The sequence below is a fragment of the Tubulanus polymorphus genome, chromosome 11, assembly GCF_964204645.1.
Source record: "Tubulanus polymorphus chromosome 11, tnTubPoly1.2, whole genome shotgun sequence".
Taxonomy (NCBI): Eukaryota; Metazoa; Nemertea; class Palaeonemertea; order Tubulaniformes; family Tubulanidae; genus Tubulanus; species Tubulanus polymorphus.
Genome location: NC_134035.1, coordinates 11,891,217 through 11,908,840, shown reverse-complemented (window position 1 = coordinate 11,908,840; position 17,624 = coordinate 11,891,217). Strand labels below are relative to the sequence as shown.

Below are 17,624 nucleotides of genomic sequence, written 5' to 3'. Positions count from 1 at the left end.
CAAACAAAAATTAATATTCTATTTACATGAAAAGGCATTTTTTCAAATATTTATCAACAAGGTTCTTCATTTATCGAACAACCTTCCCTAAGTATAGCGAAAACCCGAGATCTTTTCTTTTGTTATTCAAAGCATTCTATCAACTCAGTTATTGTAATGAACAAAACAAATAACCATAAACCTTAACTAAATCGAAAACATTTAAAAAAATAACTGATATGATAGAATGCTGTGAATAACTGTGATGAAAGATCGACCCGTCCTTTCAACTAGCCGCGCTCAATCACTGCTGTGACTGTTTATTGTTATACATGGGTAGACTTACTGTCTAAAATCTGGTACATACATTTTACTTTTTAGAAAGAATTTAAAACAGCTATAAACTTAAGTTATTGATGTTATTGATTAGTTACCGGTTGTTTAATTATATTGAAGCCGCCAGGAAAAACGTCAGAATACTTAGTATGTAATGTCAAGGTGTTTGGAAATCCTTAAGACAAGGCAAAGTTGGCAAAATTATAGTTTTCTAGTGAAAGTACTGATTAAGTGATACTAAGAGTTCCCGAGTGAATCTGAGTTTCTCATCTCTAGTTTTAATGCTTTTATGTTGGAGACTATTATTGTAACACAGTTCGCGTGTTTGTATATTAGGAACTTGCATGATGATTCATCGGTTAAGATATTATTGTTGCGTGAATAAAACGATGTACATTTTCATCATTCATGTTAAAACTTTTCAGTTGTTAAGTTTTATAGCAAAAATTTCTCTTTGGTGCTTTTCAGTGGTTCATAAAATACTGATTTAATCAAGGCCCTGTCGAAAATAGCGAGAGCATAGAATAATTGTCTTAGCTTTGTTTTGATTATCAGTTTAACCGCGTCTGTGTGTGGCCTGTAATATCTGGACAAGAATTTCTGATCTTTATATAGAGTTGTATTTATATCTACTATCAAGTTGAATAAAACAATTAAGAAGTTACCGTAGCTTCATCAGTCAAACCATATTTATTTGAAAATACTTGATTTATCTTAAATTATCACGAAGAAAAACCTTTATAATAGTTTGCAGGGTTTGATCTGAGGAATAAATGCCACTTGACCTTGGGGCAAGCATATATGTAATATCACTTGCCCCCTCAAAAATCAACTTGCTCTACATGAATAGTCCGATTGTGACACAATAATCCCTTGCATCGAGTGGGATAAAAGCTTTGAGACATAAAATTACACAAGCCCGGTGGATGAGTGATTATGATAACCTTCATGCCCTAATGAAAATATACTTGTCCCGGGCAATTGGACTAGTGCTTAAATCAGACCCTGCTTTGTTTCAAATGTAAAATTTGTGAAAAAGTAGTTGATAATGTTTGAAGAAATCTCTTAAAGACGAGGAAAATTTGGCAATGTTTTTAGTTTTCCAGTAATAATCAAGATTAATTAGTTAACCTTACGCTTTCCAGAGTGAGTGAATTTGTAGGTTTAATGTTTTTTCTCGATAATTAAAATGTCCTCAATCTCGATGTCATTTGAAAAGTTGACGATGATAGATTCATATTTCATGAAATATAACAAAGTGTCGGTTATATTGACCTCATGAATTGTCAAATTTGACTTTCAGACTAGTCCTTTTTCCGGTGTTTTATGGATCAAAGTTTACAACTCTGTGTATTTTTGTTATTTTCCCATTGATGTAAATTGTATGAATCAGCTGTAGTGGAAATGTATCATATATAAAGACATGTAACGTTTGTGATTTTAAAGTTAGTACAATTTCATACATAGTAAAATTTGAGAAAAAAAGTTAATAATTTGATATGTGAAAATAAAATGATGTAAAGAATGTAAATCAGATTGATTAATCCTACGCTTTCCAGAGTATTTGGCCAGGTTTATCTCTGGTTTTAGTGCGGGGCTAAGGACAATTGAGTCCATGGTTTGGCCATATACTTTTTTGTTTCAGAGTCTATGGTTGGACCATGGGCGCATAAACTCTCGTTTATAGTTTATACGCATATGGTGGTTGGACTAGTTGTTTTTGAAAGTCCACGTGTTTGAGGAGCTTGCATTATAATTCTTCGAGCACTCCTGGCATTTTGTGCACTCGTTGTATGACAATAAATATGATTGATTTTGAAATTCGTCATTCGTTTAGTTATAAAACGTTACAACAAGTGTCACTAAAACAATGCACTACTAGAAACGAAGACTATATGCACCAGAAAAAACCGACCAATTTACGTTTCATATGCGTTTGTTTATATCTTGGTATTGACTACACTCATTGGCAGAGAAGTGGTTGAATACACAGAGAGCGCTCCGGGTGAGGATTTCTATTGAGTACATAGGTCTTCGGTCTTCGTTTTAGTAATGCATAGTTCTAATATCGCAAAGTGCATAGGTATCTTGGTTTTAGTAGTGCATAGTTTTAGTAACATCCCCATTTCACTGCCCATTCACAGCTTTTTCGCGGCCGGTCCGTCAATCATTTACGAACTACAACCCTGGTAATGGGAAGCCGTGCAATTCAAAAGTTGTGAAGTAACAGTGTGAGCCGCAATCATCTAGTGTTGGCCTGGTGAATAAACGTAGTAACCCTAGTGTTGACCTTGTGAATAAACGTAGTAACCCTAGTGTTGGCCTGGTGAATAAACGTAGTAACCCTAGTGTTGGCCTGGTGAATAAACGTAGTTACCCTAGTGTTGGCCTGGTGAATAAACGTAGTTACCCTAGTGTTGGCCTGGTGAATAAACGTAGTAACCCTAGTGTTGACCTTGTGAATAAACGTAGTAACCCTAGTGTTGACCTTGTGAATAAACGTAGTAACCCTAGTGTTGGCCTGGTGAATAAACGTAGTAACCCTAGTGTTGGCCTGGTGAATAAACGTAGTAACCCTAGTGTTGACCTGGTGAATAAACGTAGTTACCCTAGTGTTGGCCTGGTGAATAAACGTAGTTACCCTAGTGTTGGCCTGGTGAATAAACGTAGTAACCCTAGTGTTGGCCTGGTGAATAAACGTAGTTACCCTAGTGCTGGCCTGGTGAATAAACGTAGTAACCCTAGTGTTGGCCTGGTGAATAAACGTAGTAACCCTAGTGTTGGCCTGGTGAATAAACGTAGTTACCCTAGTGTTGGCCTGGTTAATAACGCAGTTACATGCACTGCACATTTCGATCGTTGTAGGATTTCGGAGCCACCCTTCATCCTCATGAAAAATCTAATCAAGTTTGTTTTACCCTGTATCTATTAAAGAATAATTCCGTATTATTACTGCTTTACAAACGTATCGACTCGAGTATGTAGTGGAAATCTGCATTTGAACAGTCGTATTTTTTTAAGAATCGCATACTTTTGTTTGATAAAAAACTAAATACCGTCTAGTGCTGCCACCTGTCAATAAAGGAAAATGGCGGCGCCCATACTGTTGTTAATATCCGAATGATGTTTCATTGTTTCCAATCCCATTCGTTAGTAAAGTTCTGTAGATCCACAACTCGGTGTGAAAAATAAAAAGGTCAGTATGCACCATCTCAGAGTTGGTCTGGGGGAAATTTAGAGGCCTCAATTTACGTAGGCCCCTATGTAAGCGCGGAATACACCGGGACGGGTTACCCGTTTTATCTATCAGTTACCTGGTTACTGCTTAACCCCCGTGAGAGGATTATCATGTGCAGGTGCACGTCTGTGTTAGAATAATAGAAGAAAAAGAAATCTCCCTCAAGGAGAAAATGAAAATAATTTCTGTAGTTAAAAAACTAATGTACATAACAAATAGCATAGAGCCTAATAAAATGTCTATTTCAACCTGACTTGAGAGCATTCCGGGTGGCCTAGCTCATCATCCTCGTTTGCCAGGGGTCCGGTATCACTCCCGAACTCACTTCCACCAGCCCCCTGGCCTCACGAAGCGTGATTTCATTACTGGCGCTGTTGCGCATGACATCATATATCGATTTGTGAAATACTTCCTTGTTCAATAAAACGTTCGCTGATTGGTCCATTTAACGGGAAAACCAATAGAAGCCTAAAGTCGTTTGTTACAAGCGCTGTGATTGGTACGACCGGATTCTGGTCGGCTAGTAACGACTCCAACGACTCGTGAGGTCAAGGGGTTCGACGAACAGCTTTAGCGTAGTGGGTTCGAATCCCTTGACGGGTGAAGATGGGATGTCATGAGCCATATGACAAAGCCTAGATTAGGATTCTGATTAGAATACGTTGCCCTAGCATGTTATAGGATGCTTAGACCTACTTCGATGCTTACACAACTCGGCATAGTAATTACTGTCTACTCCACAGTGCGGTAGGCCTATATATCATTGGTACACATAATGCTAGCTACGCCATGTTACAACTATAGATTTCACTTATGGTTGACAGGTGCTGCCATCTTTCAATCGAGATAAAAACTAATTACTAAAATCGTTAATACTGTATACGAGCAAACACCATCGCTGATTTATACACCGCACTGCGATGTAGATGCACTGAAAACGTTTACATTTCTACGCGATTGATTATTTTCAGAAACGTCCTGTGTCGGCGGCGGAGGCTGACGGCGAGTTGAAATGAAATAGCGACCACATTCCACATTAAACGAGTGACATGTACAAAACGAGCGGTAAAAGTGTCAGCAGTAACAGAATGGCAGCAGCGTTACGAGCTCAACCGAAAACCGATCAGTATCAGTTCGGTCCGTGGACTTTCACGGCCGTCAAAGGCCACATACTCAAATCGGAAGGCGCCGATCGGCAACAATTCGAGTCATCGCTCGCGTTGCCGCAGGTTCCCGAAATGGTGTTCGCCGACAACGTGCTGCGCGTACAGCACGAACACGGCTTCGGTTTCGAGTTCAATCCGTTAGACGCGTTGAAACGCGTCGACGCCGAACACGACCTGATGAAGGTCGCCGGCTCGGACGCGTGGCTGAAAGCGCGCTCGGACAGCGAGCACATACACCACGTCGTGCGGCCGTTCGACTGGACGTTCTCGACGGACTACACGGGCACGTTGTTGGGCTCGGACGCCGTACCGATTCTCGTTTCGGAGAACGCCGAACGTATCGACATCGAAAAACTGAAAGTCAAAGAGAAGATTCTGTTCTACGCGGACGTGTTGCTCTACGAGGACGAACTCGCCGATAACGGCTGCTCGTCGCTGAACGTGAAAATACGCGTGATGCCGTCGGGGTTTTTCGTGCTGCAGCGTTTCTACATGCGCGTCGACGACGTGATCATACGCGTCAACGACACGCGCGTTTATCACGAGTTCGGCAACACGTTCTGTCTGCGCGAGTACGCGAGTCGCGAGAGCACGTTCGCCGAGTTGATGGTGCCGCCGCATTTGTACACCGATCCGAACGAGATATCGGCGTATTTGAAACTGAAGCACGAACGCATAGAACGCATGGACCTGCCGATCATTCTCGATTTGCCGGTTTCGATGGCCACCGAGAACATGGTCGAATAACTCGAGTCAATCTCCCGTTTATTCCAATAGTACGACATACACTAAACTGCGCCTTACTCGGTACTGTTCAACTCTTCAAGATTTTCAATGGATCAGTAAGATCACAATACTGATACGCAACTGATGAAACGAAGAATGTAAAATCGGGCAATTGTTGAAAGATTAAAAAGTTTATTTAAAATACCGGAACTATTTCGGTTACTATTTTTGGTTCCTACCACCTATCCTCAGTGTAAAAAAGTTGAAAATTGTTTACACTGAAGCAGGGTGGTAGGGACTGTCTGAAATATTTCTGGTATTTAGGTAAATTTCAACTCTCAAAGTCAAGGGAAAAAGTCAAATTTTATGCGTATGTAATAAGTTGATGATCCCTTAAGGTTTTTGATTCGGCTAAACCGTCTATTTTGCCTAATTCTCAACTCGGTATCCGGAGCTGTCAACACTTTTCCTGATTTTCCGTGTTTTGTTACTACTTTGTTTTCGAAAATACTGATTTATTTTGTGTGGTGTGTACAGATATGTGAAAAAGGGTCCTGTTGGTATTAATTTCAAATATATTCTTTCATGTCTCAATGAAATGTTCTGAAGAAAATCAACTTTATATTTTTAGCACTTTTCACAGGTTGACAGCTGTGGGTACCTGATAAATTCAGTAATCCTATTTCCAGATGGGAATTTTACAAAGTTTCACTGTAGAAATTCTTCTAAAAATCCTTTGTCGGTAGCTTCCGCTTGCAATGGAGCCAATTGTCTCGGATTATCGCGTGCCCCGGACAAAATCTAAAAAATAAATTTCCTCTACTATGCTACTGTTCACGTATTATTTCGTTGTTTAGGCTGTCGTTGAATTTGTTAGCCTTAGAGATATTCTTTTTATCCCAGTAGGTCCGAGGCAAGCGGAGTCTACTCTTTTTCTCAGATCTCAGTCCTATCGTTTTCACGAGTAAGGCCGAGTTTACTGCAGTAATGATTAAAATGTGCTCATGATGATTTTAACGTATCGACGATGATTTGGATCGATCGAGTTTCGATGAGTTTCCGGTTTTGGCCATCGAAGACAAGGTTTAAGTAATTATCTTTGCTCCTCTGATTAAACTAGCTTGTTATATTAATGGTTGTATTCGGTAGGTATCGGTCTGGAGCCACTATTCAGGGTCCGATGTAAGGAATAAAAATCACACATATCTGAGATTTTACTTGCCCCCTCAAAGATATTCTTGCCCTACACAAGCAGTCCAACTGTTGTATCGATTGGGAAAAAGCTTTGAGACATTAAAATGCACTAGCCCGGTGGACAAGTGATTATGATAACCGACTTGCCCAAATGATAATATACTTGTCCCAGGCAATCGGACAAGTGCTTAGATCGGATCCTGCTATTTATATTTGATCACCGAAGAACAAAAGAAAAATTTTAAATGAATTCTCAGTAAATGAAGTAAGGCACTGAGCAAATAATGTCTGTATTAAGTGACTTGTGAAAGAGGTCAAGTCAAGTGGTAGTCCCTGTTACCCACTGCCTTCTGTGAAAACACTGGGACCAAGAAAAACACGACGTTGTAATGAATTCGGTTAAGAATGGTGCGTTCAACTCTCAGTTATCTTCCGCTGTTGATGTGGCGATGTCTCGGTGGCGTGTAATCAACGGTGCTACAGGATAATGGGTGGATAATCGAGGGTTGTCTCGGTGGCGGATTTAAAGCTCAATGGCGCACACTACGTGGGAAAACACGAGAAACGCAGAATCAAACATGTTTGATCTCACGGGGAAAATTGTTTCCCGAAACCGTGTTTCTCGCAAATGGTGCGAGGAAACGCTCGAAAACATGTTTCTGTCTCCGTGTTTCCCCGCGTCGTTTGTGTCGGACTTTACAAAACACCATTTGAATCGACGATGAACTAAATTTTTTTGTGATCAGGGATTCGAAATTCGGGTAGAAAACCTGAGGGTGGTGGATAATCGGATTTTGGGTAATAGAGGGTTTGTGGAGTTATTTTGTGGAGTTGTTTGCTCTTAGAAAAATGTAGACTTAAATTAAAGCCTAGCGCATACATCGAGAAACACGGCAAACATAAAACAGAAATGCTATTAGAGGTGTGATTAAGGTGAGCACTGTCATTAGAAAGGATGGTGTTAGAACAGAATTTGCCCAGGAGCGGATCCAGGGGGACTTACGACGCTGGTACAAGCCCATAAAATTTTCATTTTGTCAATAAAGAAAATTTGTGCGCATTTCAGTACAGGAGTACACCTATTATTGCCTGTGTGACCATCTAAGTGACCTTGCCTCCTGACCCGCTCCTGGCCTGTTACTGCATTTGATGAATTGTTGTGTCCAATTTCACAATGACTTGGGGTTCTACTGTAATAATTGTTCTCGTAAATTAGCTATGTAATTTGAACATTAGGGAGTAGGGTAACGAATGATTTTTTTCATTCGTGAACAACAGCCGGAAAATCTGAAAAAAATTCTGAAAAAGTTTTTCTATGTAATTGCAATTAACCGATTATTAGATGTTTATTTGAAAAGCTTCTTTTGAAATTCCGATAACATTTGGCAAACTTTGTCGTAACTGAACTGTGTTGTGAAACAGACATCGAAATCTACTGCTTAGTCTAATCGGAATTAGTAATTTACACAAATTAATTACAGTCAATCTTGCCTTACTCGAACATTGCCGAAAATAATTTTTGTGACTTCATAACTTATATTCCTATCCTTAACTTTGCTTACTTCAGCTCAATTTTGAAGGTCTCAGTTTGTGGGAGTAAGGCGAGGTTTACTGAAATAATTGTCAGGTCGAAGCTGAATCGACTCATTTTGTCATTTCTTCTTGCGTATTGTAGCCTATTGTATTTAGATTTGGACATTACAGTTGAAAGAAGAATATCAGATCAGCGCTATTGAATTCAAAATTTGATACTCTTCTGAGTTGTAACCTCGCTACATAATAACCAGGATATAAGTAAGGCTAAACAAAAATGATACCTTGTTTCTCCGCAGCGGCCGGGTCATTTTTCTAAAATATGATAAAATTTGTAAACAGTTCATTTCTATAGCGGCCGGGTCTGTTAAGGTAAAATTGATCACGATTTAAAAAAAAAGTAATGTATAGGGTAGATAGGCGGCCGGCCGGGTCAACATTTAAGCTCAGCAGAGCAAAGAAACAAGGTATCAATTTTTTTTAGCCTAAGGACTGTCTCGCAAACTTTGTGCGCTAAAGACCAGATGCGCCACAGACCTAACTCGTATCCCATTTATCCCCGATACAGCTATCAATCTGCAGCCTGAACCCGCCCCTTTCATTGATACTCGATACTTTATCACCATTCTCATTTTCATCATACAGGCTTCGCTTCACCTGAGCCAGTTGACAAAATCGCCATACATCAGAAATTTTATCAGCGCCACACTTTCAAGACGATGCACAACACTAAGTTTATAAGGGGTATTTCCAGGCAGCAGATTCACGAATGCATCTTCGTTAGTTCCACGAATGTTATTATGTCCAAATTTGTTGTGATGACTCTGTGTGTAGAATCGCGTCCGCTCTAACAACGAAATCTCCTTAAATGTTGTCGACGGAAAGTGTAAAACAGTTGATAAACATGCAAAAAACGACGTCATTGTACAAATAAGTACGCGTGAAAATCTGTACAACTACTAGCTACTAGTACGCTGACCTCAGCTCAGGAAAGCTTTACACTATATATTATACATGTTTACGTAATGATCATACTCCTTTAAGGTATCTGAATATACATTTTCATTCTGTGTACTATTGTGTCGTAAGAAAATACATTACTGTCATGTTATTTTTAGAATCATGATGTATATATGTATATCGCTTCCCCAATAAAATTTTTATTAAAAGTATTTGTATTTCGTTTCGTTCTCGGTTTTCATTTCGGAATACTACAGTTAAAGTGCAATCAGCTAGAAATATCTTTTCGATGCGCTCGTGTACAACATCAACTATGATTAGGCTAAACAAAAATGATACCTTGTTTCTCCGCAGCGGCCGGGTCATTTTTGTAAAATATGATAAAATTTATAAACAGTTCATTTCTATAGCGGCCGGGTCTGTTATGGTAAAATTGATCACGATTTTAAAAAAAGTAATGTATAGGGTAGATAGGCGGCCGGCCGGGTCTACATTTAAGCTCAGCAGAGCGGAGAAACAAGGTATCAATATTTTTTAGCCTTATCTCGCATTCGTTTCAATGAAACAAATAACATTTATGATACAAGGCACCACTGAAAAGCACTGGTTCCAGTCGGCCAATATTAACAGGCGACGAGGAAAGAACCCTACCCCACGCACTCGATGGTCGCGATCTCGGGAGACGAATCGGCGGAGATTATGCCCGAGTCAAATTTGGCCCACAGAGAGTCAGTCACGCGTAAACCACTCACTCGATACTAAACGATACTTTAAGCGAAGCAAGTCACGTCCGGAACCACACGCAATGATTTGACCCGTGTTAAAAATTTGACTCGGACGTGGTCCAACGGTTTTGGTCGGCCAAACAGGCATGGGTCCATTGAGCAACCGTGTTAACAATGTTGTTCCGGGCAAAAAGTGGTCGTGTGGTCGCGGCTATTATAGCGATGTTTAAACATCATCTATATGACTCTGTCGATAAGCCACCCTACTATTTATTCTTTATATCAATTAAGTGCACGTTTCTCTTTCATTTATCAGGAATTGGTTTATTCAATGGCGTGTGATCAGAGAAATATTTACACAATTAGAAGATTGTAAGAATACGCCTCCTGCTTTACGCTTCCCGTATAAACATTTTAAACAGCTATATAAATACAACTCGCCTAAAAAACTGCGTCCAATAACATTTGTTGTAATGTTATGTACATGATGGAGTTATTGAATGTTGCTCCGGGCGAAGGACACGAGCGTTAAGCGGATATAGGTCTTCATTCTTTGCCCTTTAAAACCGGTAAATAATTCCAAATCTTCAATTTACGTTCAGGTTGTATTGGATAGTATTACACGCTGCCGCGTCGCGATTACATCAAAATGATTACATGGTTTGCATTGCAAGTCTAATAAGTGCTACTTAGTGTTACTTTTAGGAAGATCCCGATTAGTCAAGATCCTGGTGCTTACTTTTATATCAAAAAGTGCTGGAAATGTGCTTCTTTTTGTCTTAAACTTACAAGTCATCTAAAAAATGTCTTGTCACTGCATTAACTAATAAATATTGGTCAAATAATCAAAAGCCAAGCACTGTGGAATAGTGACATGGTCCTGGTGCACGAATAACATGTGTGATTATTATGGTTCGGCAAATCATGATGATGAGCAGTTACAATGTTTATCGTGGTGGGTGCAATTCACTAAAAAGTGTCACCTTTCCACACAAAACGTACTTCCTTTTGCTTAAGCCTTACTACGTAGTTCAAACAATATGGATTAGGCCATCGGCAAAACGTTTTTTCTTCATAAGAATATTCTCTGTTTCGAAATATAACATTCACGCGTAGTTTTTAGAGGAAGAGGAATACAGGTGACACGTGTGCGCGCAAACAACAATATGAATTCAATGACGCCGTCTGCGAATTAGAGAAGGTAAACGTAACCAGTCCGTTACGGTTAATTCGGCTTGTCATGTTTCTCTCGGAGTCATTTCCTGATGTTCGGCGCACTCTTTTCTCCTCCGTGTATAAACCGACACCGGGAAAGCTTCGTTCTTCGAGATGTAGTTGTTGTTGGGAGAAGTGACGACGAGGCGCTGTTGCGCTGTTGCGGAAGATTCGTTGCTATTGGATACTATAAACGCATCAACCGAAGAGGTATGTGTACTTTACTTGCATATCCTTACGTATAAATGCATTTTTTTTGATTATGTCTTGAATCGTTTCATCTCGGTTTACAGGATCTTTATTTGTCAGTCGATGTCATGCATCCAATCAATTTTCTACAAATCGCCTTATGTATTTTCGCTCATCAACGCGCTAATAATGACACGCGCGAGTTCTGCCGCTGTCAAGAGAGTACCGGGTTTTTTAACTTGCCAAGGCATTCCGCGGTTTCCTCGAAACGGAACTTTGTGTTTCTTGTCGTGAGTGGCAGGCCCGTGCCGAGCTTTTCTGAGGGGAAGTTCTACATATTTCAAGAAAAATGGCACTTTTGCACCGTGAAAAGGGACACTTTCCTATTGAGAGGACAGATCTTAAATATATGATTTTTTTCGATAACAAACTTAAACAATATCTCATTATATGACGTAGAATTTAAGCTATATATATTTATCTCCAATATTTAAAAATAACACATTTAAAAGTAATTGAACACTTTTATGGAGTGATTTATTACAATTTGACCCTTTACATTTTATCTTTTTCGCAAAACTTTTTCCAAATTTCGGTAATTGGTGTGACACAGATTTCGGCGTTCGACTCAATCCGAAATCGCTCTTCATCTGCTATACGTTACGACCTGATAAAAGAGCTCGTATAAGCAATTTGACGATCGTATAAATTTGTGAAGTCAACGATTCATCAATTCAAGTTTAGCTCGCACATTTCGAGAGTCTATTTTCACTCCGAGTGCTGTTAAGAAACATAGAGCGCGTGCGACGATCAAAAAGAATCTCGACGAAAGGTATTCTAATTAAATGCTAATTGGTTTTAAACGCATCGCATCCATCATCTTCTTAAAAGGAATAAATTACCCGTTTCTTAAACGAGCCGTAATAAGCCTCATTTTTATCGACATGGCGAGAATTTAAAATCGACAAACAAAAATGATGCTTTGGTCAACTTTTTTTCGTCTTTTCGTATTCAACTCAATTTAGTTTATATTTGCATATAGAAAATAATAGAGACAATACAATCGATGCTGGCCGAAGAAATCCTACTGGTCGCGATAAGTTATAGCTTTCAAGAAAGTAAAACATTAATAGCTTATTTAGAATTTACAAAGAGCGAAGAGAAAAAAACTATGCTACAAAATGTGTAGTGCGAAAAAATGCTAATGATAACAGTAACATTTAGAGTCATTGTAAATTACTATATTTTGCTACTATCCCCTTTCAAAAGGTCAAAACGGTAAATAGTTGCCACGCATTTTGACGTGTTAGTTCAAGCAAATTGAAGTCGGTTTCACGCGCGGTTGGACGCATCCTCCCCCGGCAGGGATTCGAACCTGATGGCATCGAGATTGCCACGGCACGAAACCCTGCCATAATCGACCGTGTGCGCAGATACATGCGCAGTTCAGATGATGTGATTTTTAGCCAATCAGAAATTCAGTTTTATTTTAGCCCGGGTTTTCCCATTTATAGTTCTTCCTTGAAATTTGCCTCAACGATTATACAACGAGCAATCTGATTGGTGCCGCCAGTTTTCGTTCGGAAAGCTGCGCATGTACCTGCGCACCCGGTTTACTGATGCAGGGGTTCGTGCCGTGGCTGAGTGTAGCGATGCCATCAGGTTCGAGTCCCTGCAGAGGGAGGATGGGTTAGACGTTTACTCAAATAGTTGAAATATTGCAAATGAAGCCAAGAAGTTTGAAACCGGTTCCCGAACGAGATATTTCCATCGCAGCATTTTGTCCTATTTCCAAGCTCGGAAACCGAAGCGGCTTTTCGTGTTTTTACACCATGCAGCTTTGGCTAAGAACTACAGCCCGTGAACGACATGACTCGTGCGATCGTATGTAACATTCATGGTCTAACGGAATTAATTACATAGCGATCTAGATACGAGAATAGTTATATTCATATGATACACAACTGCTCGTCGCTCGACGCTCCTCTATTCATCGGAGTAGTTTCTTTTTTTCAAAACATCTTCACGATGTCCACCATATTGATGCGCGCACAGATCCGTATGCAAAACCTGCGTCGGTTTTTGAAAATAAGATTAAGGACCGACACACAACAAATGCCAATGAAATTTGAATGGATTTCTAGGCTTCCGAATATGGTCAAACGATTCATCGATAAAAAAGATATCACTGATATTTGATTTGAAATATAGAAGGAATAGAAGCCAGTAACCTTATCGCACTTGTTGGGTCATCACGGAATCCTCTCTTTTCACAGCTGTACCGGTGCGCGGTACCTCATTCGAGATGTAGGTGTGCCCCGTAGCTATGTATGTCACGTTACGATCATACACGCTCAGTGGCTCATTTGATACAACCAGAGATTCCCGTGTGGCGAATATATTTTTTGCTTCATTTGTTTGCTTCCTACGTATAGTTCTGTTTACGCCTTCAACGGCTGAAGCACCCGGTATCCGCGGGCACTAAGCTAAGCCCAAAGCACACGATGCAGGGGAACACGGAATCATGCTTGATCTCGGAAACATTGTGTCAAATGCTAACGACACAGGGAAATGCTCGCAAACATGTTTCCAATTTCACTGTTTCGTGTGCGTTGATCCAGGTTTCCAAGATGTCAAGGTCCACACGGAGAAGCGGGCACCGCATACCACACGATATTTATACACTCGAAAACGTATAAATTACTGAATTCACGAGCGATGAACCGAAAAGTCTGAGTGAAAAACGACGTTATTTTCCTCAGGTTTTTCGCTAGATACATAACAATCAATATACGCGACGCGCAGTGAGAAACTGCGCTGCTTCAGCTTAACAGTTTAATTCGGTTTTTATTGGAGGTGGCATAGACGGGTTACCGGTCTGTATTGAATGGGACAGGCAACCAGTCTACGAGACGGCAGTGGCCTACTGTAATTCAACGCTGCATTTAATTCCCCAATGTATAATATACACTACGTCCCAATGATTTCTTTTTCAAATTACATCAGAGTTATTTCATTGAAATCCGTACAAACAATGATTATACTTTTGCCAGATTACGAAGACCAATTCATTACTTATCGTGAAATTTCAAACGGATATTCAAATTTTACGATTCTTATTTCAAAATCACACGCGAAACCAGCTGCGTCTGCCACCAATAATACCCGGCACTTAATCCATCAATTCTGACGATGCGCTCTGTCGTACTTGTCGCGCACGGCGAAAAAACGATTACCTGCAATCAATTTCTAGAAATTCTGCACTATTCGTGATTGTCAGAATTCATTTCGAGCGCCAACGAGATTAACCTGTGTGATATAATGCTGTAACTGCCCCGTTTTTCTTGAAATGTGCAAAAAGACCCGTAGCCCAAGAGAGCCCAGTTGAATTATGATATACGGATATACCTGATTTTGAGAGGCCTAGTTCTGTCAGGTTTCCGTCGTCGAGTTTATACAACATTTTAGTCGCTAAGCCCATACCAAGCACAAGGCGCACAGGGAAACAGAACATGTTTCCGAGCGTTTGCCCTGCGTTTACGAGAAACAAGAAACAAGGTTTTAGGAAACAATATCTCCGAGATCAAGTACATGTTTGAAGTTTCCGTGTTTCCCTGCAACGTGTGCGTTTGGTTTACACGATTGAGTATGACATTTTGTTCTCGAGCCGAAAAGAAAATCTTGTTTGCAAGAAATTTTCACGGAAAATATGATTTGCGCAGCGCATACGCGCTTTTTGCTTTATATTCCGATATGGAACTTCCTGTGGCAAGCGACGATGCTAGGATTTAATATAAAATTCATGGTTTTCATGACAAACAAATCGCAAGATCGACGGCGACGATTCCGGTGATTTTATTCATCAAAGATTAAATCGGCACTCTCCACAGAACGATTCGCAAATTGTATTTTCTATCGTTGCCACGTGAAAATGTCATAGTTACTTTTTGTAACTCATCACATTTAAGGCACCGAAAGCAATCGAAATTATTCCCGAGCCGTTGGAAAAATTGCCTTTTGAATCAGTGTGTTCGCTTGATCAGAACGTAACGTGCTCTATCGGGAAATTTGAAACTTGAAGGAGTACTCACAACAATCCTAAAACCACGAATGAAACGAAATCTTAATCTGCATGTATTGGAAATGGACACGTCTCGATCTATGGTCGCTCGTAGGGGAACGAAACGTTATCGTTCAGTTTTAATCGTTATTCGCCACGCGTATCTTGGGCTGAATCTCAAATGTATTTCTAATTCATAGTATTACTAGTGATCAGCATTGAATATATACACAACAAATTAGAAGTTTTCTTTTCAAAGACGTCATTATTAAACTTCGGCCTGTCCTCAACAGTCCGTGCTATGGAGTACTTGCACTTAGCATCAGGTGTTGATCGCGATTGGTTCATATTAATCCACTGGCGCTTCATTAAGCCAGGGAAGTGTGACACTTCCCTGATTAAGCCAACAAAATTAGACTCTTAAAAGTGCCAAAAGTCTTAACCGTGGCATCAACGTCGAAATGATACGCGTCTCTCACCTTCGGTGGCGCAATCGCCTTCTAAAATTCCAACACCCCTTTCATACATAGGTTTCCATTTTTAGTCGAAAAATACTGAGAATGATGATGGTGGCCCTAGATCAAGGTCATTTAAAAACTCATATTTCCCCGCGCTCACCAAAATGCCCTTTGTAATCATTTTGCCCCGTAAAGCACGGTAAGACCCTTAGATTTTTCCCTTGGTTTCGGTAAGTCGACTCTCGAAGCGCCGGTGTTCTTCACGCGGCCGGTTGTTCACCGCTGATCTCCGCTGCTTGTCAGAAGGACTGCAAAAATAAGATCGTACGTTACTCACAACCCGAGCCGCTCACCTTGACGAGAGAGGGATAGATAGATTTCCCCGCAGCAAGTAGATTGTTATTACAATAAATAATTTACTATTATATCAATCGCTGTAGGGAGATTTTGTACGTGTGCGAGCGAGCGTCTGGAACATATAGAACTCAGTGGATTTATTAGGATATAAACGGTTCATTTTTCCAGGTACTTTTACCATTCTGTGTGTATACAACTGTTCTCTCATCCCCTCGTTGTTATTTGAGCCTATTCTTCTATACGAGTATTGCGCTATATTATGCACGACAGATCGAGTTAATCAGAAAAAAAACAATAGATCTAAATCCTATCATATTTTTTTCGTGCTTTTTATTGAGCGAGAGTATATGGCTATTATTTGTGTGGTCATTCAACGCGTGAGGGCCCGACATTATGTAACTAACGCGATGCAATTCGCGGCCGTGCGTTGATAAGCTGCCGTTGATAAAAACAATGCCTTAAACGAGGATTTCAAGGTTAACGATCGGAGATACAAATTCTAGTGGTGTTACCGCGGTCGTAATCATCAGGTAATCTCCGGTAATAATAACTTCAAGCTTCGGTATTTCCAAAGATACGTTGTTTATTGCGCCTATCATTGCAAGCACACACACGACCCATCAACGAGAGCACGGTTTAATCGGGCATCTAAATGGGCTCTTTTCCGATTTCTGTGTTCTCGGAAAAAGCGGCCATCATTATTCATTAGACGGTGCACACGAAATAACCGGAGGCTTTAGATGCGGTACCGGTATTCATTTCGTGGAAAAAACTGGCCAGTTTTTTTTCACTACTGTTAGATCACTCGTTACGCAATGCGAATTGTTCTCTCATTTGAAATCGAAATTGGCAATTTCGTTAACGGTAAAATTATATGTACCATTCGCGTCCTGCTCCGACTCAACCTGCTCCGACTCAACTTGCTCCGACTCAACCTGCTCCGACTCAACGTGCCCGTTAAGAACATTTCAATCGTTGGTCAATGAATATATCCCACGATGAAATTTGTTAGTATCGTATATCCGATGAAATGTATTGATAAATGAAACCACTATACGTTTTGGCTGTTGACAAACAGCGATCATTTTTTCCTCATTTTGATTTTTCACATTTATCTTCAGCTGTCCGTTAAGGATTTGTTTTAGAATATTTCAACCGTTGGTGAATGAATCCCACGATGAAATGTATTAGTATCCATTCATTGAAATGAAACCACTACGTTTCGGCTGTCGACGATCATTTTTTCTTCATTTTCATTCTCTCACATTTATCTTCAGTGTGAAACGGATATTAAAGTGATTTATTCGACAATTTCAATCGTTATTTTCGACGCATCTCGTGTTTTCGTTTAGATTTCTGTGACGAAGATTAGAATTCGCATCGTTTTTTTTTTCTCAAAATGCAATTTTCGCTATCAGATTGCTTTATCGGCTGCGAAACGTCTGAGTATTGAGTATTGACTATAGAAACGTGATAACGTAGTTTCAG

General features: G+C 40.0%; 1 protein-coding gene across 1 annotated transcript; it reads left to right on the top strand.

The window, feature by feature from the left end:
• The first annotated feature begins 3,405 nt into the window (after nt 1-3,405).
• LOC141913115 (TIP41-like protein) lies at nt 3,406-9,255 on the top strand. Its single transcript, XM_074804570.1, has 2 exons — nt 3,406-3,511; nt 4,525-9,255. The coding sequence occupies exon 2, from the start codon at nt 4,603-4,605 to the stop codon at nt 5,464-5,466; it is 864 nt and encodes a 287-aa protein (XP_074660671.1). The 5' UTR covers nt 3,406-3,511; nt 4,525-4,602; the 3' UTR covers nt 5,467-9,255.
• The last annotated feature ends 8,369 nt before the right edge of the window (nt 9,256-17,624 follow it).